General features: G+C 30.7%; 1 protein-coding gene across 8 annotated transcripts in view; it reads left to right on the top strand.

Annotated features, from left to right (window-relative positions):
- LOC109607387 (WD repeat-containing protein 47) overlaps positions 1 to 26100 on the top strand; it is a 72798-nt gene that overhangs the window by 30950 nt on the left and 15748 nt on the right. The window contains exons 1-3 of one of the 8 annotated variants that reach the window (XM_049962386.1): positions 6519 to 6684; positions 12763 to 13097; positions 13902 to 14247. The exons of the other annotated variants lie outside the window; for them this stretch is intronic. Coding sequence (XP_049818343.1) covers positions 12772 to 13097; positions 13902 to 14247 — 672 coding nt within the window. The 5' untranslated portion in view covers positions 6519 to 6684; positions 12763 to 12771. Of the gene's footprint in view, positions 1 to 6518; positions 6685 to 12762; positions 13098 to 13901; positions 14248 to 26100 lie in introns of those variants that run through there. 8 annotated transcript variants of the gene reach the window in all.

Here is a 26100-nt window from a genome sequence, read left to right on the forward strand (position 1 = left end):
TTTTCTTTTTTGCGCCATATAATACAATATAAAGACATGATAAGGTACATTTAATTCATAAATGTATCTTCAATTCTGTAATTGTATTTTTTATGTATTTTAATACATCTAAAATTTTTAAAATTGTATCAGATATAAAAACTTTTTTATTAGTTTTTTGTTAAATCTGCGAGGGTTAAAAATATTAGTTTGAGTTTACAGTAAATTAACATCTTTATTTATTTACATATTATCACATATACTATAAGTGAAAAATTTATTCATTTTTCATTTATCATGAAAACAGTGTGTCTGAATATATTTATGCACAATATTGATATTTATTTATAATTAATTAACGTAGTAATGCTATATTAATATTCAACTAATAAATATAGACATAGATAAAATCGATATTACATTTATAGAACCATAATATTTTTATTTATCGACATTTAATTAATCACGTTAATTGAAATAATTTATATCACAAATGGGAATTTTGCACGGAAACGATAAATCGTCCCGTTATCCCCGGCATACTTCATAATCAATTGCAACTAAATATTCCTTAATGAGGTTCAATAGCCACACAAATATAAATACGTATGGTGGACCTTCGATAAATTATTACAAATGCGATTTATCGGAACACAGCATGTACGGAAACGCACATAAATAAATTAATTGCCAATGAGGCAAGGCCGAATGTTTTGCTCTGACAGGACGATTCGTATCTTCGATATTAATGGGAGTAATATTAAATAGTAATTATGCGAGCTGTAATATGGTCTTTAAAGATTTTCCTCAGTATTAATTGTTGATAGTTTCGTTTTGTTCTGGACTAATTGATAGGTTTCCGTTTTAGGTATTGTAAATAAGGAATTTAATGGTTTGTTACATGCATAAGCTGCTGTTGCATTGATTCTAAAGAAAATGATTCAGCGCCTTACGATTTCTGATCAGTAATTAAATTTTATTGTACCAAACCTATGATTGTAAGACTGTTGACCTCAGAGAAATCAATAACAAGGAGAGAGTAAAAAATAACTTCGCCAACAATTAACATAAGTAAATGCATTTTAACACCTAATTAAAAAATCGGTTGATCAATAACGTTGTGCAATTAGTATTTGGCAAAGTCGGTTCAATTATAATTAACGTGTACAGGAAAGCAACACATCCAATCAACCACTTCAATCGCTTTTCTGTTGACAATTTGCATAATTAATCACAATCTCATAAGGAACTCGTTAATTCGATACGTCGATAAAAGGAATTTGCGCAGGGACACACTTAAGCAGGCATAAATCAAATTTCCATAAGTCCGGTGAGTCACAAGGATAAATTTTTCGAACGACCAAATCAATTTATAAGAAAAATGTTTACATAATTAAAAGTCGCAGCCAAATTTGGAATTCGTATGCGCACACGAGGTCTGACATTGGCCCATATTCGAAGAACTGCGGCGACGTTCACACGTTATTTTTACTCTCTGGCGTTTGTACCAGAAAAAAATAAAGACAAAAAAACGTTAAAACGCACATTTCGTGTTCTAGTTTCATCTGAGAAAAGTGAAACTGCACTTGACGCAAGACCGGGCATCAGTATTTTCTCGTGGTCCGTATTTGTACGTAATTTTCATTCGATTTTCCGTTTTACCGGCTTATCGAATCGGCCACGCCAATTAACCGTGCTGTTTTCTCTTTTATTGCGCACCAATCAGTTTAATTGACGTCTGTCATTAAATCGGAATAAATCGACGCCCGAGCCAGGATCTAAATTTGAGCTGGTTCTTGCAACGGTTTCGTTGCAGAAATTCAACGTTTCCGAAGCGGGTATTGCATGTGTGTGCGGGCAACAGCAAGTGTAGGAATGTGTTATTATTCACACTACCTAGAGAAATCTTTAATGAGTGCGTTTCTCATTGTTTCTTGTTTGGTTTTTGACGCTTCGATTTTATTTTAGCTAATAAAAAAACGAACTTGCAACGCTAGATGTGGAAATATGTAGGCGAGATGCGATGGACGTTCTAAAATATCCCCGATTCCGCAATGAGTTTCACTCAAATGTATTTATAATGTTTGGTTTGTGATTGACATTAATGTGACCTATAATTGGATTAAGGAGAAATTCGATTATTAATCAATTTAAACATGACGACAATGTATTGCCTTCATGCTGCGCAGTCTGCTAAATATTAAGAATTTTTTGATTAAATTAATAATGAGAAAAACACATTATTTACCATCTACGCAAGTGGTTTATTTTCGATCGTACTACGCATAATTTAAAAATGGTAAAGAAAAATATTTAGTTATAATCTAATGTATATTTAAATAGTGCAATAGTAATACAGTATTTATAATTACATGAATCCCATTTACTTAAAATTTGTAAAATTAAGTTTTTGGTAGTTTTTTTATTAAAAAGGTAAAAAATATTAAAAGATATAAATAAAAATAATATTTGTATGTAATTATGCCTGATTCATATTTAGAATCAGAATAGTTATAAAGTATGCATTCTATCTAATTATAATAAATATGTTTTTGGCAATTTTTTCATTAAATTTACGAAGATAAAAAATTACCGATTTAAAATAACACACAATAAAAATTATCTTATTTTTGTGTGTGAATAATTTAATTTCTTCAAATTAAATCTAATTCAAATTTAGAATCAGGATATTTATAAAATATGTATTCTACCTAATCAGAATAAATTTTTTTTGGCAGTTTTTTCATTAAATTTACGAAGATAAAAAATTACCACTTAACTATTTAAATTAAGTCACTAGTAAAGATCCTTAAGTTGAAAATATTAAAAAAAAATAAAATTTAGCTTATTTGTATGTGAATAGTTTAAGTTTCTTCAAATTAAACCTGATTCAAATTTAAAATCAGAATATTTACAAAAATTCATTATGTCTAATTAGAACGAGAAAACCTTTGTATAATTAAGTTTTTGGGTAGTTTTTTCATTTTTATGAAGATAAAAAATTAACGATTTAAATTAAATCACCAGTAAAGAGTATTAAGGTGAAAAATATTAAAAGAAAAATTATCTTATTTGTATGTGAATAATTTAAGTTTCTTCAAATTAATCCTGATTCAAATTTAAAATCAGAATATTTACAAAAAATACATTCTGTCTAATTAGAATGCGAAAACCTTTGTATAATTAAGTTTTTTGGCAGTTTTTTCATTAAATATGTGAAGATAAAAAATTATGACTTAACGATTTAAATTAAATCATCAGTAAAGATTCTTAAGGTAAAAAATATTAAAAGAAAAAAGTAAAAAATATCTTGTTTGTATGTGAATAATTAAAGTTTCTTCAAATTATCCCTAATTCAAATTTAAAATCAGAATATTTATAAAATATGCATTCTAATTAGAATGAGAAAACCTTTGTATAATTAATTTTTTTGCCAGTTTTTTCATTAAATTTATAAACATTAACGATTTAAATTAAATCACCAGTAAAAAGATGCTTAAGGTGAAAAATATTAAAACAAAAAAAAAGATTATCTTATTTGTATGTGAATAATGTAAGTTTCTTCAAATTATGCCTAATTCAATTACCTAATTATCAGAATATTTATAAAATATCCATTTTATCTAATTAGAATGAGAAAACCTTTATATAATTAAGTTTTTTGGCAGTTTTTTCGTTAAATTTATGAAGATAAAAATCACTTGTAAAGAATCTTAAGGTGAAAAATATTAAAAGAAAAAAAAATAAAAATAATATTATTTGTATGTGAATAATTTAAGTTTCTTCAATTTATGCCTGATTCAAATTTAAAATCAGAATATTTATAAATTTTGCACTCTATCTAATTAGAATGACAAAACCTTTGTGTAATTAAGTTTTTTGGCATTTTTTCATTAAATTTTCGAAGATAAAAAAATTATCAATTAACGGTGTAAATTAAATTGACAGTATATAGTCTTAAGATGAAAATATAAAATGTTTAATTAGAAATTTTATTAAATGTCAATTAAATCACCAGAAATAATATAAAGTTAAAACATTGTGTTTATCTGATTTGTATGTAAATAATAATTATTTTAGATTCAAATTTTGCATCACATTATCATTATTATTATTATTATAAAACATGTATACTATATCATTAAAGTGACAAAAAATTGTTTTTGCAGACCAGAGTTTCCTTCATCATAAACAGTATAATAATATTGTCCAATGTCAAATTAAATTATTAAACACTCAAATTAATCATTGCCAAACAAACACTATGACTATTTGCAAACCTTTTTTCATCGATGATTAAGTCAAAGTTAAAATTGTCAGCATCCCATTGGCACCTTCATAATCGACAATAAACAAAAGACTATTTAAAAATATTCCCTCATCTCGCTTTGTTTGCTTTTATTAAATGATTAATGTTTCCACAAAGAGTAATTAAGCGGTTTTGCGTTCTAGAATCTCACGAGTCCTTTTTAGTTATGAATTCCCTTGGAAAACAGATTACGTTATAGTTTTACCAGCGCTCGTTTCAGGTAAATGTCGATTTTGTGGGTGGCTATGGTGGGCCGAATGTTTTTTCAACTCCACTGTTTTCGTTCGTCGAGAATCTTAATTTAATGTCGTTAATTAGGTTTACATATGTAAATGGTGTGCTAATAATATGAAAGGATTATTAAAAAATGTGTTTTCCTTGATCTTTTCACGGTTATCTTAACGTGTTTGTTTATGATTCCACAGACAACGATTTCTGCACCATTCTCATGTAAATCCGAGCGTCGGTAATCGAATACTTAGAAAGTAACGGCCGTTTCAACACCGCATCGCATCGAACGAAAGCGACAACTTACCGCGATTGATACGGCACACAATGACTAATTATGATGCAGGAAACACAATAACACATGAGACCGTGACCATTTATTTTATAATTGAGTACTGGCATCTGCGATCGTTTCTTCAATTGCCAATACGACACATCGGCACTTCCGCAATTTCTTTGTTTCAATTGTAAAAGAAAAAAAAATCAATCTGTGTGGTACGATTGAGGTTTTACGGCTAATCAAAAAGTAAATTACAATGCATAATGATTTGTCATAAAAAGCTAAATATGGGTTATAATTACTTTCTTTGGCTTTAAGTGTCGAAAGAAATTTACCATTTGATTGTTATTTTAACCATTATATTCGATAATTTTAATTAGTTAGTCAGTGAAACTGTTAGAACTGTGATTTACTGCTGTATTACAAAATTCTGTCATTCTCCTACATTCAGTTGTTTTGGTTCCTTGGGTTCTTTAAGAAATCCTTCATATTGAATTAATTTTTGGGTGTTTCTATAATTCTAATTAGTTTTGTTAATTGGTCAACCTCTTAAAGAGTTATGATATTAAAAAAGAAAGATTTTTAGGTATTTTATGTTAGAACTTTGTAATTACTCCTGTATCATAAAATTGAGTCATTTACCCAAATTCAGTTAATTTTTGGTTCCTTAGGTTCTTTAAAAATCCTTCATATTGAATTAATTTCTTGGTGTTTCTATAATTTCAATCAGTTTTGTTAATGGGTCAACTTTTTAACTATTAAAAAAGAATGATTTTTAGGTATTTTTTGTTAAATTGTAATTTACTCCTCTATGATAAAATTGAGCCGTACTATCAAATTCAGTTGTTTTGGTTCCTTGGGTCCTTTAACAAATCCTTCATATTGAACTAATTTCTAGCTATTTATATAATTCTAACTAGTTTTGTTAATTGGTCAACCTTTTAAATAATTATGCTGTTAAAAAACAAAGATTTTTAGGTATTCATCGTTACTCCTGTATCATAAAACTGTGTCATATTTCCAGATTCAGTTGTTTTGGTTCCTTTGGTTCCTCATTTCCGCATTTTCCCAAATTCAGTTATTTTTTGGTTCCTTAGGTTCTAAGAAATCCTTCATATTGAATTACTTTCTTGGTGTTTCTATAATTTCAATCAGTTTTGTTAATTGGTCAACCTCTTAAAAAGTTATGATATTAAAAAATAAAGATTTTTAGGTATTTTTTATTAATTGTAATTTACTCCTCTATCATAAAATTGAGCCATACTACCAAATTCAATTGTTTTGGTTTTTTGGGTTCCTTCATGTTGAATTTTCTGGATGTTTCCATAATTCTGATTAGATTTGTTAATTGGTGAATCTCTTAAATATTTATTTAAAAAAAAAAAAAAGAAATGTCATTCAATCAGTATAGTTGTTTTGGTGCGTTGGGTTCCTTGAGAAATCGTTCGAATCGAATAAATATCTGGCTGCTTTTGTTTGTGTTTTCTGAATTTGGCGACCAGAACCGACGTTCACCCAAAACCAGCTGTTTGGGTACCCCACACCGTATCGGCGTGTCCATCCGATACGAAATAGGCGATAGAACGTCCCCGGTGGGCGAGCACGCTGCCAAAATCGCGCCCCGAGGAGATCATCGACGACGGAAATTCCGTCACGGAATGCGTCCAAGAACGCCACGGGAACCCGCTGACACACACACACGGACCGCCAGTTGTTTCTTCGGCGCCGTCTTGGTAGTACACACTCGGTGGATGCGCGATCGGTTTTCTCGCGCGGCGTGAGAGAATTTCTGTGGATTGTTCTGCGTGATTTTTTGCCATTCGGGTTGTGCGATTTAGCTGTGAAGATCAGAACTGGTGTGAATTGTTTTTTGATCGACTTCCTGGAGGTTGTTTGTTCGTTGATGTTTGTTGATTGTCTCGTTGCGATTGTTCGGTTGATGTGATTGTTGATTTGCCAGGTTCTCATTGTTATTTATGTCACTGGGTAAATGTGAAGGTGGAAATTCATAATGATTATAATGAATTAAACTGGAAATTTCTTGGGATTGCCAATTGCCAATAGATAATAGAAACTTGGTACTTCATAAAAATTCTAATTATAAATCTATAATTATACAGAAATGTACTAATTATTTATAACATAATAAAATGAAGAGTTTATTTTTAAATTGCGATCAAAGATTAAAATTAATCTAAGAAATTACAAAAAGTTTTAAAAACTTTAGTATAGTATTTATTAAATTGTTTATTACATTAAAAATATCAAATAAAATTTTGTTAAATTTTTGAAATTAATGAAACAAATTATTATATATTTTTACATTTTCTTCCATTTTTATATGTTTTAAATGCGAAATTTTATTGGTCAGTTTATTATTTCCACTTAAATATATGAATATTCAAATTATATTTAAATAATATTTAACAACTCACTAAAAATCAACATCCAACTTATTTCCAATTTTAGAGAACGATTCAAATTAAAGAAACTATAAGTAAGATTTAAATAAATTATCCGGGTATAATGAAATTATTATTATTATTTTAATTAAAAACTCAAAGAAAATATATTTTACTGAAATCTATCAATATTCCACAATTTATATTTTTCCCAATTTTCCTTAGATTTTCTACAATTTTTATTGCTTATTTAAATTACATTTAAATAATATTGAGAAACTAACCAAAAATCAGGTTATCAAACTTTTTTGCAGAAAGAAGGTATAAAATTTAAGAATTTGTTAAAATATTAATCAGATCAGAGAAATAAATTGTTGTATGTAATATTATACATTTTTTCCAATTTTCTTTCAACATTCTTCAATTTTTATTTATTTAATATTTTAAATACAAAATTTTATTGTTTATAGAGTATTATACTCATTTACATCATCAATATTTAAATTAAATTTAAGTAATATTGAAAAACTAACTAAAAATTTGTTTATCAAACAGATGATATTTGTAGAAGGTATAAAATTTAAAAAAAATATAATACTAATGAGATTAAAATAAATTGTTTTTGTATATAATTAATCAAATCAGAAATGTACCTTTTTAGTTGTTTAAGAATGTCAAAGAAAATATAGTTAAGCTTATTAACATTTGCTAAACATTTCACATTATATATTTTTTCAAATTTTCTTTTCATTTCAATTTTTATTTATTTAATGTCTTAAATACGAAATTTTATTGTTTAAAGTAATATTCTCACTTACATCATCAATATTCAAATTATATTTAAATATTACTGAAAAACTCACTAAAAATCTATTTGTCAAATATTTTGCAGATTTAAAGAATTTATTAACATATACAGATTAAAGTAAATTGTTTTTATATATAATTAATCAAATCAGAAACATATCTTTTTAGTAGTTTAAGAATACCAAAGAAAATATAGTTAAGGTTGTTGAAATTTACTAAACATCTCACGTTTTTTTGAATTGCTTTTACACTTTTTTAATTTTTATTTATTTAATCTTTTAAATAAGAAATTTTATTGTTTAGAATAAAATTCTCGCTTACATCATCAATATATAAATTATATTTAGATAATATTGAAAAACTCACTGAAAATCTGTTTATCAACCTTTTATGTAGATTTAACGAAGGTATAAAATAAAGAATTTATTGAAATATTAATAAGATTAAAGTAAATTGTTTTTGATTATAATTAATCAAATCAGGAATGCACCTTTTTAGTTTTTTTTTAAGAATATCATGAAAATGTGGTTAAGCTAGTTTTATAAATATTTCGCATTATAAGTTTTTTCCAAATTTTTCACACTTCCAATTTTTATTTACTTATTATTTTAAATAAAAAATTTTAATGTTTAGAGTATTATTCTTACTTACGTCATCAATATTTAAATTATATAATATTAAATAATATTGAAAAACTTTTTTGCACATTTAAAGATATAGGTATAAAATTAAAGAATTTATTAAGATATTATTCAAATTAAAATAAATTGTTTTTGTATATAATTAATCAAATCACAAATGTATCTTCTTAGTTTTTTAGAAATATCAAAGAAAATGTAGTTAAACTTATTGAAATTTGAACATTTATTATATATTTTTCCAAATTTCTTTACACTTGCAATTTTTATTTAATCTTTTAAATACGAAATTTTATTGCTTAGTTTCTTATTTTCTCTTAAATCATCAATTATTCAAATTATATTTAAGTTACATCAAACTTTTTAATGGTTTAAAGGGGTATTATTAAATATTAATCAAATTAAAACAATTATTTTTATATGAATTTTATCAAAATAATGATTTTTTTTAGTTCTTTAATATCAAAATCAATCAAATTTTTAAGATTTTATTTCTTCATTTATTATTTGGAGGTGAATTTGAGAATGAGAAAAGGAAGAATATAATTTCCCCTACTCTTGTATATAATTAATAATTAATTATTCACTTATTTAAATCAACGACACGTACAAATTATAGTGAATAATTTTCATAAAAATAAACGTATCCTATAGAACAGTCTAACGTCAAAAGAACCTGACACTGTTGCTAATAATATTGCCATTTTCGACGGTTGCCGAATGATTCATAACATCGACCGGTATTTGAATACTTCCTGCGTGGCCTCCGACTCGATCGCCTCGATACATAACTGATATTTTCGTTGTTGTTGTTTTTTTTTTTCGTCCAATGCACATTTCTAACCAATTGGAAAAGACAAACTCTGCATTGTTTTTACGAAATCCGTTCCAATTTTCAAAGATTATTGAACTTATAACTGTGTAATTCGATAAAATGGATTACTTATTAACCTTCAGCAGTGGATAATGTACCGATGGTTAGTTAATTAAGATCTAACTTATAATCGGATATTAAAAATTGGCAATTCCGATACGAAACGAAGGCGTGCACAACAGTTACCATACGGTAACAGCTTCGAATCTTGATGTTTTTGTCCGCATGTTATAATTATACGAGTGCATAATCACGGTTTATCGTTTTCTAGATCAAGATTTCAATAAAACTCAGATTTCTGTGCTCAGTTACTTCATAATTAGTTATGTAAATTTTATTAGACGTTTTACTGAGCAAGACCCAAATTTTTTTGTCTTTGGAATTTGTATAGTGCAAAAAAATAAGTAAAAGTAGAAAAACAACGTATTTACTTTTTAATATCAAGAATGTTGCAGCGTATACTTTTCACATTTAATATATGGAATTATTGATATCTTTAACAAGATTTATCCATGGAATGAAGAGAGATTTTACAGTTACATGTTTAAATCACGCATTAGCATTTTAATTCAGAGATAATTATATATATTACACGCAGAACCTGAAATATGATTTCCATCCATTCATTACGAACGTCTTCTTAAATTGCAATAAATTATTTTGATTTACAATTGAAACAATTTACGAATTGAATGTAATCAGACACTCGCAACGGGACAAATGGCGGTGTTAATTACAAACCCGCTCATTAGAAATTTAGGTAAACAAACGTGTCTCCAGTTGTGTGGACTTTCGAAAAGGAAGTGGCTCGAATCCTCTCGTGTAATTTCCACACACGATACAATTAAATTACCGGCGCTCAGTGTAAAGTGTTAGGCGAGATGAGACCGATTTTATTGTCCCTCTCGATCGGCGTCGCTTTCAAGAAAATTACGGTCAATTTTACATTGTGTGATTATCGTTTCTTCGCTCATTCGGCTTTCACGCACTCGATAAAATTGTTTGCTTTTTTTTGTTGTTGTAATGTTTCTAGTCTGTTTACAGTTCGAATTCCTCCTGTTGGCGTGTAAATCCGTTCCTAAGGATACATAAACATGACAAAACGCGCGAAAAATTTCATTTACGATCGGAATAAAACCATCAACGGTGGCATGATAAATAACGCGAGTAATTGCTGTTCAATTCTGAGTTATTGGCGGGCAAACGTAATTCGATTTGTGTATTTACCTCGTTCTGGTTCGTGTTCTTGTGATAATTTACTTGCATATTTGCAACGATATTTATTTATGATGTTTGCGAATAAAATGTATTATTCATTGAGTAACACGTTGTTAAAGCTTGATAATTAAAAAATTAAGAATTCATCATTCACCATGGATCATAAACGTTAACGGTGCAGACCGTTGATCCCGTTTCGCTTTTCGTATTCACATTACCAGACGTTAATGGATTAAAAGCCATTGTGTGGCCGATAGAAAGGCAGCCACAAAAATTGAGTCAACACCTTCGAATTGTGCAACAATTATACAATGTCCATTAATACTGATGACACGAATGTTTACCGACAAATGACTCATTGTCCATAACCTTTCGGAGTGTTTAATATTTACCTGAATTTATCGTCAATCAATATGGTATCGTACATCAAAATTGGAGTTGTCCAACTGGCTTTCACTTCCAAATGTCATTCATGTCTTAAAGTATGATTGTTAATTGCCTTCGTTATGTCATTTCCTATTGCCGGACGATTATTACCGAGATAATCGGTAGTTAATCTTTATAAATTGTTTTGCATAAGATGGAATGTGCCATGCTCTCGTTCCTAACTATACTCAAATCTAAAAGACTTGCACGAACCTGTATATGACGTATTCACTAATTGTTAACTGTTTCCGTGACAAAAACGTTAATCAAAAAAAAAACTTTTAATGAAGTTCACATATCTTAAAGAAGGAAGATTTGGCACATTAGTAAATTGCTCAAAAATTGAATATTCAATAGATTCTGTAGTAACTAGGCCTCGAAGAAAACGTCCAAGAGTGATTAATGCCAATCAAGACAGATACATAGTTCAAATGGTTATGAGAAAGAGGTGGATAATAGTTAGAAGCCTTAGTAATCATTATCAGACTACATATCACCAACTCATTTCGAATGCAACCATCAGATGACGAATTCTTACTTGCCTATTACGATTTAGAAGACCTTTAAGAGAGCCAAGCCTATTAGATACAAAACATCAAGGTTGGATCTATGTTCATCAAAATTGGCTTTTGAAACAATTGTCAAACGTTCTTTATCTTCGAAATAAGAACAAGATTGGTGAGCGAGGATCATCGAATTTTATTCCGGAGAGAATGAGTAAAGTTTTGGGGTAGAATAATGTCGGGAAGAAGAATTGATTTGGTACATGTTCCTGTCACAATGGTTGGACAAATTTACATAGATCTTATAAATCGATTTATTATGTCACCAATATGAGAGGAGGTGGGTGCTATTCCATATCAGACCTAAGAGTTCCTGAACATTTTTATAAAAGGCACTGTTGGAAGAATCCGGGGAAAATGCCCACCACTTTCCCTGGATTTGAACCCAATTGAGCAAGTATGGGATTACTTATCCAAATTAATTCAGCACCACAGAAATTCTCCCATGAGTGCCATATACAAGACCTACTCCAGGCTGCAATTGAAGAATGAAATAATGTCTCTCAAGAATTTATTAGGCATGCATGGGTGTGTCAATGCTTTATTACTAAGCAGTGGTGGGAATAGAGGGTACTGAATTAAATTGTTAACTTACATTGTTATTGTTTTTGATAATTCAGTTCCTTGATGATGAAGATATGGTGATACTATTTCCTTTAAACTTAATTATTCTCTATGTGGTAAATATTACAACCCTCAAGGGCTTCTTTACAGATGTGAAGAAGTCTAATAATAGTTATAGCATAATAACAACAAATTTTTATTATTTATAAATTAAATTATAGCGTAGTGCAAGACTTTTGAAACTGCGTGTAATATTTTACTGTCAATGAGTTTATTTTACTTGAAGACACGTAAACCTGAATTTCAAATCAGATAAATCGATGCAAATAAATAAATCAAAGTCTTAACTAGGCAAACGACACTGTACGAATGGGAGCGGCTCCCACAGTTTCATTTAAATCCATTAGACACTCCTTCTGGTGTCCGATGCCAAAAAACCAAAACCAGTGCCAGTACAAAAAAACGTATTCGTAGAGTTGAGAAATGGGCACGGCCATAAACCACGCCGCCGCCATCAAACGGCTTGAGGCCCTCTTCACCGACGTGAAGCTGGACCAGAAGCCGACGCAGGAGGTGCGTGTCGAGGTCGAAACGAAGCAGAACAAAAAATGCGACGTACACGGCAAGAACGGGAGGCGGGGGTCGTTGGGCAATGTGATGCACATCACCAACAAACGTGATGGGCTGGGCAGCATCATCAGCCAGAAGAGGGATTTTCATGGCTCCGGCTATTTCGGGAACGGCGTGGGGCCGAGGAGGGAGTCCATGCCCGCCTTGAATATGTACAATAATTACAATAGTCACTATAGGTAAGGGGGAGAAGTTTGGGGATTAACAAACTGGTCATTAGTTTTATTGCGTCACAAAAGATTGGCGTACAATCCGTTCTTCTGTTCAAAGAGTTTCTAAGGATAGACATCAATGGATCTTTATAGTCATGTTTATTTACGTTAACAATACACCTGTTGTGATGAGGTGTTGATTTTCCTTGACTGTTTATTTCTTTAGCACATTTTTTGTTGATGAAGTGTATTTTCTTTAAAATAATGTGTTTATGGTCCACGATTTGTCTATTATGGGAAGTATGCCATAACTATTTTCTCGTTAGCATCATCGCTTCAGTGTGCCCGGCGAAATATTAGTTATGCTACAATTCCCAGCAATAATTGATTGCCTAGTTTATTTACCATTAAAAGGTTTTATTTTATAATGTCCAAGAAAGGCAAAAGCAATCATTTAGACTTGATACAACTCGGCCTCGCCCTAGAGGTTCGCTTACTGTTTATTAATATTTTCACTTGCACAACTTCATCTTAGTGCTCGATCTCCACTTACGTACAACGACTAGCCCATTGTTTTAACATCGCCGACGACCTTGATCGTATTAATCGAATTCCGAACACACTGAGCAATAATAGCCATAATGGAGAAATGTGTTGTAAGTCCAATCTAAACCAATTTATAACCGATAAGCTACCAGAACCCGTTTTAACGTTCACCATAAATTCGCCATCGTTGAGACCAGTTTGTGTAATCCGCCAAAGAATTATAAAAGTCACTTTATCCGGTGACAAATTTAGTTCGAATGTCTCAATTGAAAAAACGAAACATAGGCGGAGGGATTCGCTGGCCTTGCCCAACAACCCGCCGAAAAAAGAGCTGGAGCACCCCAGCCATTTCGCCTCGATGCTGCGCAAAGACAATCTGGGCGCCTCAACGGGGTCTCTGCGGAAAGACGGCACGGCCAGGCCATGGGGTGCACGTCGTGATTCCCTGGGAGGCTCCACCAGCAACCTGAAGAGGGACTTTTTGCAAGTGCCCGGCACTCAGTTGCGCAGAAACTCCAGGAACTATTCGACGGACTCGCTGGACGGTAGAAGGAACTCGTGGGATCCGGGCAGGAGGAACAGTTCCGGTAGTTCGTGCGGCTGGGACGAGCCGATTTGGGAGGAGAAAAAGGTGAATGCAATCGTCCGGGCACAATACCAATTGGCGTGCTTTTATGGTGTCGGATTAGTTTACAAACTAACGCTTTTAATTTTGTTCTACTTATTCCATTTGGTTGTTATTAACGTCCTTTTTTCTATTTTAGGTAAGGCATTTTGTAAACATCCTAATAGTAAGTACGTAATCCATTACATTTCTTGACGTTACATAATGGATGATCATCTGTAGTTTCAACAACGTATCAAGTTTCCCATCTGAGAGAATCCTCATTGAACTTGACTCAATTGCTTAATGTGTGACGCGACCAGGCGGCATTGAAATTCTCACATGGCCTGAAAGCAATGGTGAAAATTGATCGAACAAACGCAGAAAGTTTAAATGCACGGCAAATTTATTCACATAAAATTGACTCAGTCGATTTACTTTTTCTCCGGCTGTGGGGCGTTAATAGAAAGCGGGCATATGTTAATTCCGATTGTTTATTGCGCACTTGAACTTGCGGAATGAGATCGAAAAAAAGGCGTTGCGCATTAATTTTCTGCGGGAAAAATGCAAACGTGGTTTTTCATCGGTGGGCAGCTTCTGCCCACCGGTTGTTTTGTAATTGTCGACGCGGTGGTTGTAATTACACGTGTACGGTGCCTTAAAAAGGACTTGTGCGTAAGTACAAATTGCAAAAATCTTCGCTTCAATGTCTTTGTAATTTTCTTTGAATGCTATCTGCTGTGCTGTATTATTGTATAAGGTTTATAAAATGGGAGGTCAAAATTTGAGAGTTGAATGATTTTTTTTTCTAAAGTTTCTCATGAAGAAAATACAGTCCCTTAAATTTAAATTTCAAAAATTGTTTTTTTCTGATATTTCTATAACATTTTATCCTAAATTTCATGTCAATAATCCAAATATACTCACCTTTTTCCATAATGATACATAACGTAGATTCTAGAGGAATCTCCTCTGTTTTTCGCCCTGTTTTCTACACCACTGAATATTTTTTAAAAGTACTAAATTTTTTATATACTCTGCACAATTTAGAAGAAAAATGATGTTCTTGATTAATTTTGATTAACACATTCATTTTTGAGATATTTAAGTTTTAATATTTATTATAATTTTATTCAGACTTTAAAACTAAAATATCTTAAAAGTTGTTAATCAAAATTAATCAAGAGCATCATTCTTCTAAATTGTACAAACAATAAGAAGCAGTTAATAGTTTTAAAATATATTCAGTGACATAAAAAATAGGGTCAGATAAAGAAGAAAACCTCCAAAATCTACGCCACTGTAACAATATGGAAAAAATTTATTACATTTAAACACGATTGGACCAAATATGAGAAAAAAACAATTTTTGAAATATAAATTTAGGAGGCCATATTTTCTTCAGGAGAAACATTAGAAAAAATTTTTATTTATTACTTCTTCATTATTCACCAATTTTAAAAACATCTTGTATAATAGACGTTTTTTGTGCCTGAGCTTATAAAAACTGGTTCTTTTGTTTATTATATTGTTACATTATGTCCTATCGAATACATCCAGGTTAAGTAACGTTACTTCACAAGATTCCTTCGATAAATCAATTTAGAATCACCCGTCGAAATACACAAGAAGTGGGTTTGCCTGGCAATTTATCACTCGTGATCACGTTGCGAATCAACTTGATAATTGTTTGATGAAAGTAATAAACATTCGAAAATTATTAAATCGGCCCACAGGATTTTTGCAAATGCGGTTCACACCCGGATTTCTACAGTTATTTGTCCTACGTGCGAAATTAATAGTTTTTCAATTTCACAACTTGCCTTTTTCGGCTACCATTGATCTTTCTCTTTTCATAAATGCGCAGTTTTGCCCGATTACCATCCAAATCATGGTTAGCGAGACCGTTTCTCCTTTCTGAATACGTAACGTTGTTTTTTGCTTCGATCCCGTCAATCTTTCAGTCGCCCATAAGTGTGTGTTATTGGGGCAATATCCAAATAATTTTTACGAAGCCGTTTCTCTTCGAGGAACGCATATAACAGATGCCTCGGCGAAAAAGTACATGTCACATCCAGGAACGTGTTGCCACTGACCCAAACAATAAATTCAAATTTAATGTCGACCAACTGGTGTAAACTTCCATGTTTGCCGATATTAACGCCGGTACAGTTATGCAAATAACGTGTCCTACGTGTGGAAATAATAAAGAGATTTTGTTGTAAAATTTTACGATGTACCGTATTAAAAATAATTAACGAAAACATTTCTTTCCAATTGGAAAGTTGTCAAATATTTATTGTTCACGTTGTTCGTTGGCCATTTACTTATCTAACACAAATCTGTTTTTCTGTTTATCAACAATCTCCCACGACCAATATATAGTAAGGTCTTTCCGACCATTTACAGCGGATAAGCTAAAAAATAAAAAAAACGTTTTCCGCGTTTATCTGACGAAAATCTGGTACGCAATAACAACGAAAAACCTTGTATTATGCGGGCGACCTCACCCATTATGGTAAGAGCGCAGGATAAGTGCGTGGGGCCGCGGTCTTTTTTATTATTATTTATTTATCTGTGCAGCGTGTTTGTGGTTTCTGCGACCGGTGACCGAATGCGTCATCGAGCGTTTCCAAACAAACCGCATTTTGTCGGTTTTGTTTCGCTTTTCCGTCGTCAGGTTCCAGAAGTAATGATGTCACTTTTATTTTTTTTTTATTGGAGAAATTAGGTTTGGTTTTCGTTTAGGCAAGGTTAATTCATCTCCTAAAAAAAGTTATAAATATGCGAACAACAAATGTTTAAGACTTGGGTTCCTAAAATTCCAATATTTTTTTGTTAAGGACTTTGATACTTTATTCCATGGATTCGTTAATTAGAACATTAATAATTAAATACATTAATTGGAAAAATATATTCTTAAATTCTGGAATATTTTCTCAACGTGGAAAAATTTTTTTTTTTTTGGATCTATTTTATATCACATACAAAATGTATTTCAAAATTTTGAAACGTGTGGAACTTTTTTATTTCAAAGGGAAGGAATAATTGCTAAAATATTAACTTTACTTCTGGCAAATTTCTAATTATTTAATATTGTTGTACATGAAACATGAGCATAACTTATATTTTATTTTATTAACCCCACCAAAATATATACCTCCTCCTGTATAATTTTTTTATTTTAAATTGAACTCATAATTGAATTTGCCCTAAAAAAAAAAGTCTTGCCTTCCCCAGATTTCAGAAATTTTGAGATATTTAATATTCTCATCTATAAAACATAAATGGCGCAACAGATTAGTAAGAGTTAAGATATTAACTTTATTTCTGGTAAATTTCGAGATATTTAATATCGTTGACGGGGGGGAGCATTTCTGATATATTCTTTTAAGAACCAAATTTTATGTATTATAAGCCATTAAAAACTATCTCTAAAATTTCGACATAATTATGTGTAATTTTTTTATTTCCCAAAATGTATGACTTGTGATATATTAAATTATCTTATTAATTAAGACTTATCGATATTTCTGCGAAATTTCGAGATTTTAATATTCTCATATATAAAATATACATGGCATAACAAATATAATTACTACTATAATATTTAGTTATAAAAAAACGGTAACCTTATTTAAGTTATTTGTAGTATTTGAAACTTTGTGTATCCTAAAAATAAAATATGTACTTCAATATTCAACCATTTGAATGCGGGGATTAATTTCTAGCTGTTGATAATTATTTTTAATAAAACATTTATTTTCAGTAGTACCGTGATAATGTTTAAATAATAAATATAATGTATGTGGCGCCATCTAGACATCCTTGATTGTAAACCTTGGTTATGTAGCAGGAAACTTCTCAATTACAACCGCAGTTTATGTTCAACTTGATAGATGGCGCTGTGATGTATAAAAAGATTTGAAACGTAACTGGTACGCTTTAAACATTACAGAACTTTTACCGCTGCTGTTTAAATGTGAAACGCTAGTTTTGCAAATTTAATTCATAAAGCTGTTAGTGTAATTGCGTTGACCTGCATTTTTTATGCGTTCCCCATTTTTTTCCAATTTGTTGGATATATTTCATTGTACAATTAACGCGGATCGAGGATTGTTTAATTATGAAATTTACGTCGTAACAATTTAAAAAAAAAAGGTATATATAGTTGGCGGAACAGCTACAATAAATTTTGTTGCACGTAATTTAATAAAGCCAGTCAATAATTTTATAATTGACAATTAACCTTTTGTGAAATTAATTACCATCCTTTCTAAACCGTTTAATAAACAGATATTGCAAACAACCACATTAGTACGTACGTTGGGTTAATGTATAAATTTGATAGCCCTTCACTTGCCGATTGTAATGATTGTGCGGCGATTGCGACAATAAATTAGTTTCAAAGGAAATTCCAAATCAGTTTTAATTTCACGCCGATATCAATCATCCTGCACGTTTCAAAATTCTCCATAAACCCGATTCGATCCGGTTTCGAAAGGATTACGGCATAAAATGTCCTTTCTATATTGGTAAAACTGCATGTTATCGGAGACGAACCGCTCCGTTTTAGTACCCAATTAAAACCAGATAAAGAAGGATCGTGGCTGAGCTTCGCACATTGTCCTGCAAAAACAATTGCGTTGCTCATTTGCTTGCGGACGGTGAAGAATTCGCTTTGTCAGTCTGTCGACTGTTCGACGTCCCGTCCGTCAGCCGGTGCAACTGCACACATGTTTTGCTCCGGTATTTACTGTCGACGGATTTGTTTAAAATGAATTTATGGAGGCCTAGAATGGTGCTTATGATTGAACTAGAACTTGGGAAAGGTGGCTGAATTGTAACTGTGAGAAAAGTCAATCAATCTCGAACCAAACTTGCTCTGAAAAAAGTAATTAATAAATTACAACATGATTTTATATTTCATTTTAAAATGATTCGTTAAGATTAATTGGTGAGAGGGGTCCTCCTTTAATATGCTTATAGTTGGATTGCAAAATGCTTAATGAATTGGCAACAAATTTCTTTGAAAGTTGCTGCAATTCGTACAAGATATCTATCCATCATGTCCCTCGTCGGTGTGAATGATATACTCGAACTATGCAGCTTTTCCAGCTAATTAAAATTACTAAAAGACATTTTATTTTCACAAAATATCATCAAGCCATCATGTGCCTCGTCGGTGTAAATGATATACTCGAACTATGCAGCTTTTCCAGCTAATTATAATCGCTAAAAGACATTTTTCAAAAAAGAAAACTTCGAAATTTATTTGAAATTGCATGTCTTCAATTTTTCCTACGAAGGTTTACTTATGAAAATTAAAGGTATATTATTTATTTCATTCTATCCACTTTTTTCTTCGAACCTTTTCAAAGAACTAGAACTTGGGAAAGGTAATGATAAATTTATTAGAAATTTTAATTGGGGGAAAATGCAGTCAAATTTTTATAACTCGTACCATGGTTTGCCATGAAAAATAAAAATTTTTATATTCTAAAAGCTTGACATTTTGCTTATTATTGGAAAAGGTAATGATTTGTCATGATAAAGGTTCTATTTAGAAAAATTTTTAGTCATTAGTAAACTACAAAATGTTTTTATTTAATTTTAGAAAACTGTTAAATTTAATTGGGAGGAGGATTTCTTTAAATGTTTCAAGTTGGTTTGCAAAACACTTAATGAGTTTGCAACAAATTCCTTTGAAAGTTGCTGCAGTTTTTACAATGTATCATCCATCCATCATGTCACTTGTCGGTGTCTGTGAAATTCTCGAACCATGCACAGAAGAAGTCAGATGTTTCAAACTCGACAATATCTTCATCTATTGAAAATTTATAAGTATTAATATCGTTTTCCAACTAAATAATATCACTAAAAGACATTTTTGAAAAAAGAAAACTTTAAATTTTATCTAAAATTGGATGTTTTCAATTTTTCCTACGAAAGTTTATTTATAAAGGAATATTTTAGAAACGTCACTTTTTGTATGTACTAAAAATTATAATTGGTGGACAATACAGTCAGATTTTGACTCGTACTATTATATGCCATGAAAAAAGTTTTCCTACAAAACACTTCAGAAGAATTTATAAATTAATCTTCTTCTCTTATTTTATCAACTGTTTCACATTTTGTATGATATCTTAATCAAGTGGTTTCATTTTTCATGACTTACTTGGATGAAAAAGTTTTAAATTTGTGATGTAGGTATAATAAATATTTTATTCGAATTTTCAAGTAAAAATTATACGTAATTATCCTAATTTTATTTATAATTTGTTTGATTACATTGTTTCCAAATAACTATCACGTCTGTTAATTGTAACTAATACTAAATCAGATTAGAAGTTCATTCTTACATGTAAAACGAAGTGAAAAATTCGCCGTAAATCTCTTGTAACAAATTTCCACCGCGTTTGAAACCTCAAACCTAGCTTTTTCCAATGCACTTATCGAGAAAATCGCGTACGTGCGTTGTCAACTAAACGACGCGGGCCGGATTCCGCTTGACATATTTAGCGACAAACACGCGACCAGAAAAACGTGTGTACCATCGACTTATTAAAACACAGGCACACGATCACGGGTGACATTTACATACGTTCATTAAACGATCTCTTCCTCCAATTAGCCCAAAGAAAACGTGGCTAATTTCGCAGGAAATTGAAATCGAACCGATGTTTTTTTTTTAATGAATATTCAACGCGTCAGTTTGGACGTGATTTCTTCTGCGAGAGCAGAACTTTCCTGACCGTGTTTTAATTGTGGTTTGAATTGGGATGCACGTACTTAATAAGCAGAATCCTTTATTGTAACAACAAGAGGTTTCCTCCTATAAATCATCGGCGTGTCAGTTTCACTTTTTCCTCTTTGTCGTTGGAGTCAGGAAATGCATTAATTTTTACGCCGGATGATTTCCAATTGGAATGAAAGTGATCGGTAATCGATTGTTCGTGGAATGGCACGAATCAAATGTCAAATTAGAAGGAAAAAGTGGACTAACCTTTTTTGCACGCCTTATGGACGATTGGAAGAAAGCGACAGGAAAATGTCGGTAATTCGCGGGGACATTCCGGAGGGGTGGAACGATCAGTACTGATCGATAACGTTAAGTTTTGCATGTACGTTCAATGATTCACTTTCGATTTTTGATTAACGATCATCGATTTGCCGATTTTTTGGTTGACGGTGGAGAGGTGCGATGAGTGTGCGTGGCCATGTGAAATGTTTTAGTTCTTTGACTGGTGAATTGCCGTGTTTTTGTTCATGGAACGGGAGGAGGTTGCCCGATGTTTCTGATGATATGGTAATAAATTATATGCTTTGAAAGTATTGTTATTGTTTCTGTTGGTTTTATATAATATATTGCAATCTTCTTCGGAAGCATTATGCCATTGTTAATACAAACAATAACTCTTATACCGAGAACATTTATTTTAAATAATGACACACCATATCACATCAATTTACTTTTTATTATCCACTTACTAATAATGTGAATATTAAGCAATTTAGTGTTTATTGCAAATACAAATTAAGCATAAAAGATTGATTTGATTATATTATTATCTCTGGTTGTTATTCAATTATATGAATTGTCTATGAGATATCTAAGACATAACCAACGAAAATTGCAAATGGTAATTCTAGCTCATATATACATATGTATCATAAAATATTGTTTTCTAATATTTATTACTTTTTATTTTTCAATGGTTATTAAAGCTTACACATATTAATTATAGACTTTATTATCCATCTATTTCCCACATTCATAACTAACAATAATATCATTCAATTTAATTGGCAAATTTTAATATTTTAAGCTTAATATTAAAAAAATAAAAAGTTTAATTAATTTAATTTATTTAATTACTTATTTTAAACTTAATTGCCGAATTAAATAGTTAATATATTTTTTGTTGTTTCTATTTAATATACTTAAATTTTTAAGCTTAATTTTTTGAATTTTAGAATACTAAATATTGTATATTTACAAATTACATTTAAATTGTTAATTTTATTTTCTTTTTTTTTAATTTTATCAAATTAAATTATAATAGTTTTTACTTTATTTTATTTTATTTAAATGGTTTTTCATTTTTAAATTTTATAAATTGATTTTTTTTAATTTAATTTGTCAATTTTAATTATTAACTCTAATTTTCTTACATTTAATTAGTTTTAAGCTTATTTTTTTATTTTATAAATTCAAATTAATTGAATTGATTAATATTAATTTTATTAAAATTCATTTTCAAATTTAAATTTATAAAGGTTGATTTTTAAAATTTTTTCAACTTTTTTTAGGCTTTATTTTTTTATCATATTAATTTTATATTTAAAAATAAATTATTAAATTTTTACATTTTTCAATAATTTTTATTTTGATGGTGAATTTCATATATCAGTCGAAGTATAATTCAATTTATTGGCATTTTAACACTTACAGCTGGCCTTTATTAATCCGAAATGTTTCCGTCAATAAATCCAATCGTAGTGACAGCCGGCCAACATCCGATTGTTAAAAATGCCATTCGTTTATTAAGAAGACTTATAATTTATATTTTATTACACTTCATTACACACTCCCATTAGTTATTGAGTGCCAGTAGAAATTGTTTAATGAAGTATGGCGTAGTCCATAAATATTTTATTGGAATTTTTTAATATAATAAATGCAGTGTCATATGTTTAAGTCATCGGACTTTCTTTCCCATCTTATCTTACATTTTTGCATATAAACACGTTCATTGTTATTTTCTCTTCTCAGGCGTCAAATTTATTTTATACTAAAACCGACATTGCGGTACATGATTTGGGAATATCGTATGGAATTGCTGGTTGTGTGAAAGCAAATAAATAAAGATTAACTCTGATGGAACTGATGGACCACCACACGATTACAAAAAAGTGGTTTAGCACCGGATAATTACCACATATGTTTATTTTGGTTGAACTTAATGAAGAATCCAGATAAAATTTGTTTCACTTTCATCCACACGTTGAATTTCTAAAGTGGTACGTTTTATGGGTCAGTTTTTACTTAGTGTCAGTTGCAAAATATTACAAGGAGAGATTTTTGCACGCTTTTCGAATGGATGAAAAATCTTAGATGAATTATTTTTTCTGGTGATTTATCATTGATCTGTTTGGTAGAAAGTATGTAATTAATATGGTCAATACTAATCCAAACAGATGATCCGAAATTTACTTTCCGAATTCGCCGACCCATTTTTTCTTGATTAATTTTGCTGAAATTCTTCAAGGGTCCGCAAAATAACCGTTTAATTCAATTGAAGATTTTAATCGGACATCAATTAATTAAACACAATAAATCTTATTAATTACTATTAACACTGATATTGGCATCTGTTTTAATTACTTTGTTGAATTAATGATAGAATTTAATAAATCCAGATATGATTCACCGATGGCAATTCGTTTAATGGAGTCTTAAAGAGGCACACACGAGAAGCCAATGAACGTAGAGGAGCCACAACAATCGTCCATCAATCAACGATAATCGAAATGGAAAACGGTTAATTTCTCATGGTCCTTGAGACAATTGGCAGCAATTTCGCAACGTCCTCACAATAAATTTTATGTAATTCGACCGTCTCATTCAATAAAGGAAAAAAGAAATCCGATGTGAACGCTTCGTCCTGGATAATTAGCACTAAATGACGTGCAGTTGAGAAGACGAACGATTTGATTTAGAAAGTGGTCGAAAATAGGAATTACATCACGGTTGAATCTTATGCGTTTTTAATAAAAAAAACTCAAAATTCTGATAAACGAATGGAGCAGTGAAAGTTTTCTGATTTGTGACCTGTCGTCTTTGGAATTAATGATATTTGTCGATTATGACGGTAAATCTCAGATAATTCTGAGGAGGATTTAAATATATCTTTTAAATGACCATATGCCACCAATTGGTCTTAGTGTATATTGGTGACAGGTGTAAGATAATTATTGCTATTTCGGCTTTTTTTTGTTGCTGCCAAATTGCCCCGGTCGCACCTCATTGTACTTTCTCGGCGCTAAATTATTTACAAAAAGCTTAATTACTACGTGCCGTGTTAACGATAACGTTCTTAATTGAGTTCCGCTACTTTGCAATTAATTTTATTGTAAATGTTCGTTGTGTTGGTCAACTCTGTTTAATATTCAAGGAAATTAAAATATTTCGAATATTTTTTGTGGCTACTGTTTCGACAATTTAATCCGTTAATTGAATAGTTTTATTATAGTTTTAGTAAAAATTTCATCTTAATTGCTTTGTTCCACTTAATGTACGATCGACCAGAGAAATATTCTGAGAAACCGATTACTCTAAATTCTCACAGTGTTTTCTACATAGATTGTTATCAGATTTGTACTTATTTACTTCTGGCATGCAAGACTTTAAGTTGTTTCCAAATTTTTGCCAAAATTTAGCCCTTTCTGTTGACCAAGTTCGGGCTTACACGCTGCAATTTCTGAAGAACTTCGACAATTTGTTCAGGATTCTGTATTGGAGTGCAAATTAGTTTCAACTAAGGCCCTCAATTGGTCGTTGTTAACATCAGATGATAGGCCACTGTGCTCATCATCTTCAAAGTTCTTGTCCATGAGCTTTGATTGAAGTGAAACAAGAAAATTGTACAAATTTGTTTCGTATCCATACTTTCAATGATTTCAAATATAAACAAGTATACACGTTTAGAAACACTGTAGATCACCTTTCATCAACACATTGAAAATTTTACCGAATACTCATCACTAAGGAGCCCAATAATACAAAAAGCCAATAACTATCTTCACAATCTAATGTCGGTTTATGACTCTATGAAAATTTACATCACAGTTTTAATTAAATTCCCCAGGGGACATGCAGCCCGTCGCCGTACAGTCGTAAAATCAAATATTAATATTAAAACGTCGGAAGTGAACCGTCGCAAACTGTTACGAAATTTTAACCGTCCCAACTCGGAAGCGTGTTGTGCAAAACGGATTAACAAATTAAAAAACATCAACAACTAATAAATAATCTGATGAGTGAGGCTTATGCAACTTTGCAGGCCAATTAGACGCAATAAGGAAGTGGAAAATTGGCACCTTCCACCGAAACATTTCGTCTCCAGCCGAAGAGCTTTTTGTGAAAGGTTTACGCAACCATTATGCACGTTACGTAAGGAAATATCAATCGGATTAATAAAGATAACCTTTTTTATGTGATTACTTTATTATCGTGCTCAATTATGTGTGTGGGCAGGGGAAGTGTTGCGCAAATTAAAACTGGCATTTCTTCTGGTGCATTTCGTGCGACGATTAAATGCCACTTAAAACTTATATTTCTCCATTCTTTAATTAAACTTGAACATTACTAATCAACAATTAAAATGTCCATAATGAAAGTATTAACTCAGATTAGAAATTTTTACGCCTTGAACACTGCGGAGTACGATTTTATTCTGCGATTTTCTCCCGTATTTTACATCTGTTACCTAAATTACGTTTTATTGTTTTAAATGTATGTACTAAAGTGGTATTCTGTTTTCACCGACAATATTTTGCGTCATAAAAATATATATATAAATACAATTTGGTTCATTAGTTACAACAAAATTAACTTTTTCATGGAGTGCGGTGTTGATTGGAAATGGTGGCAAACAAATCTTCTGTTGGTCGTTCATTAATTTCAATTAACCGATTATCGGAGAAATATCGCTAACGGAATATTAATTATGCCGCATTAATAAGCCGGCACACCGACAAATTGGGCGTCAATTAATTTTTAAATGGCTGTAAATTTCCTAAAATTTTTATTATGTCTTAACTGGCAATTAACATACATAGGACTTTTCAATTGAAATGAAATAATCAATTTGG

This window comes from Aethina tumida, chromosome 2 (genome assembly GCF_024364675.1).
Source record: "Aethina tumida isolate Nest 87 chromosome 2, icAetTumi1.1, whole genome shotgun sequence".
NCBI classification, from domain to species: domain Eukaryota; kingdom Metazoa; phylum Arthropoda; class Insecta; order Coleoptera; family Nitidulidae; genus Aethina; species Aethina tumida.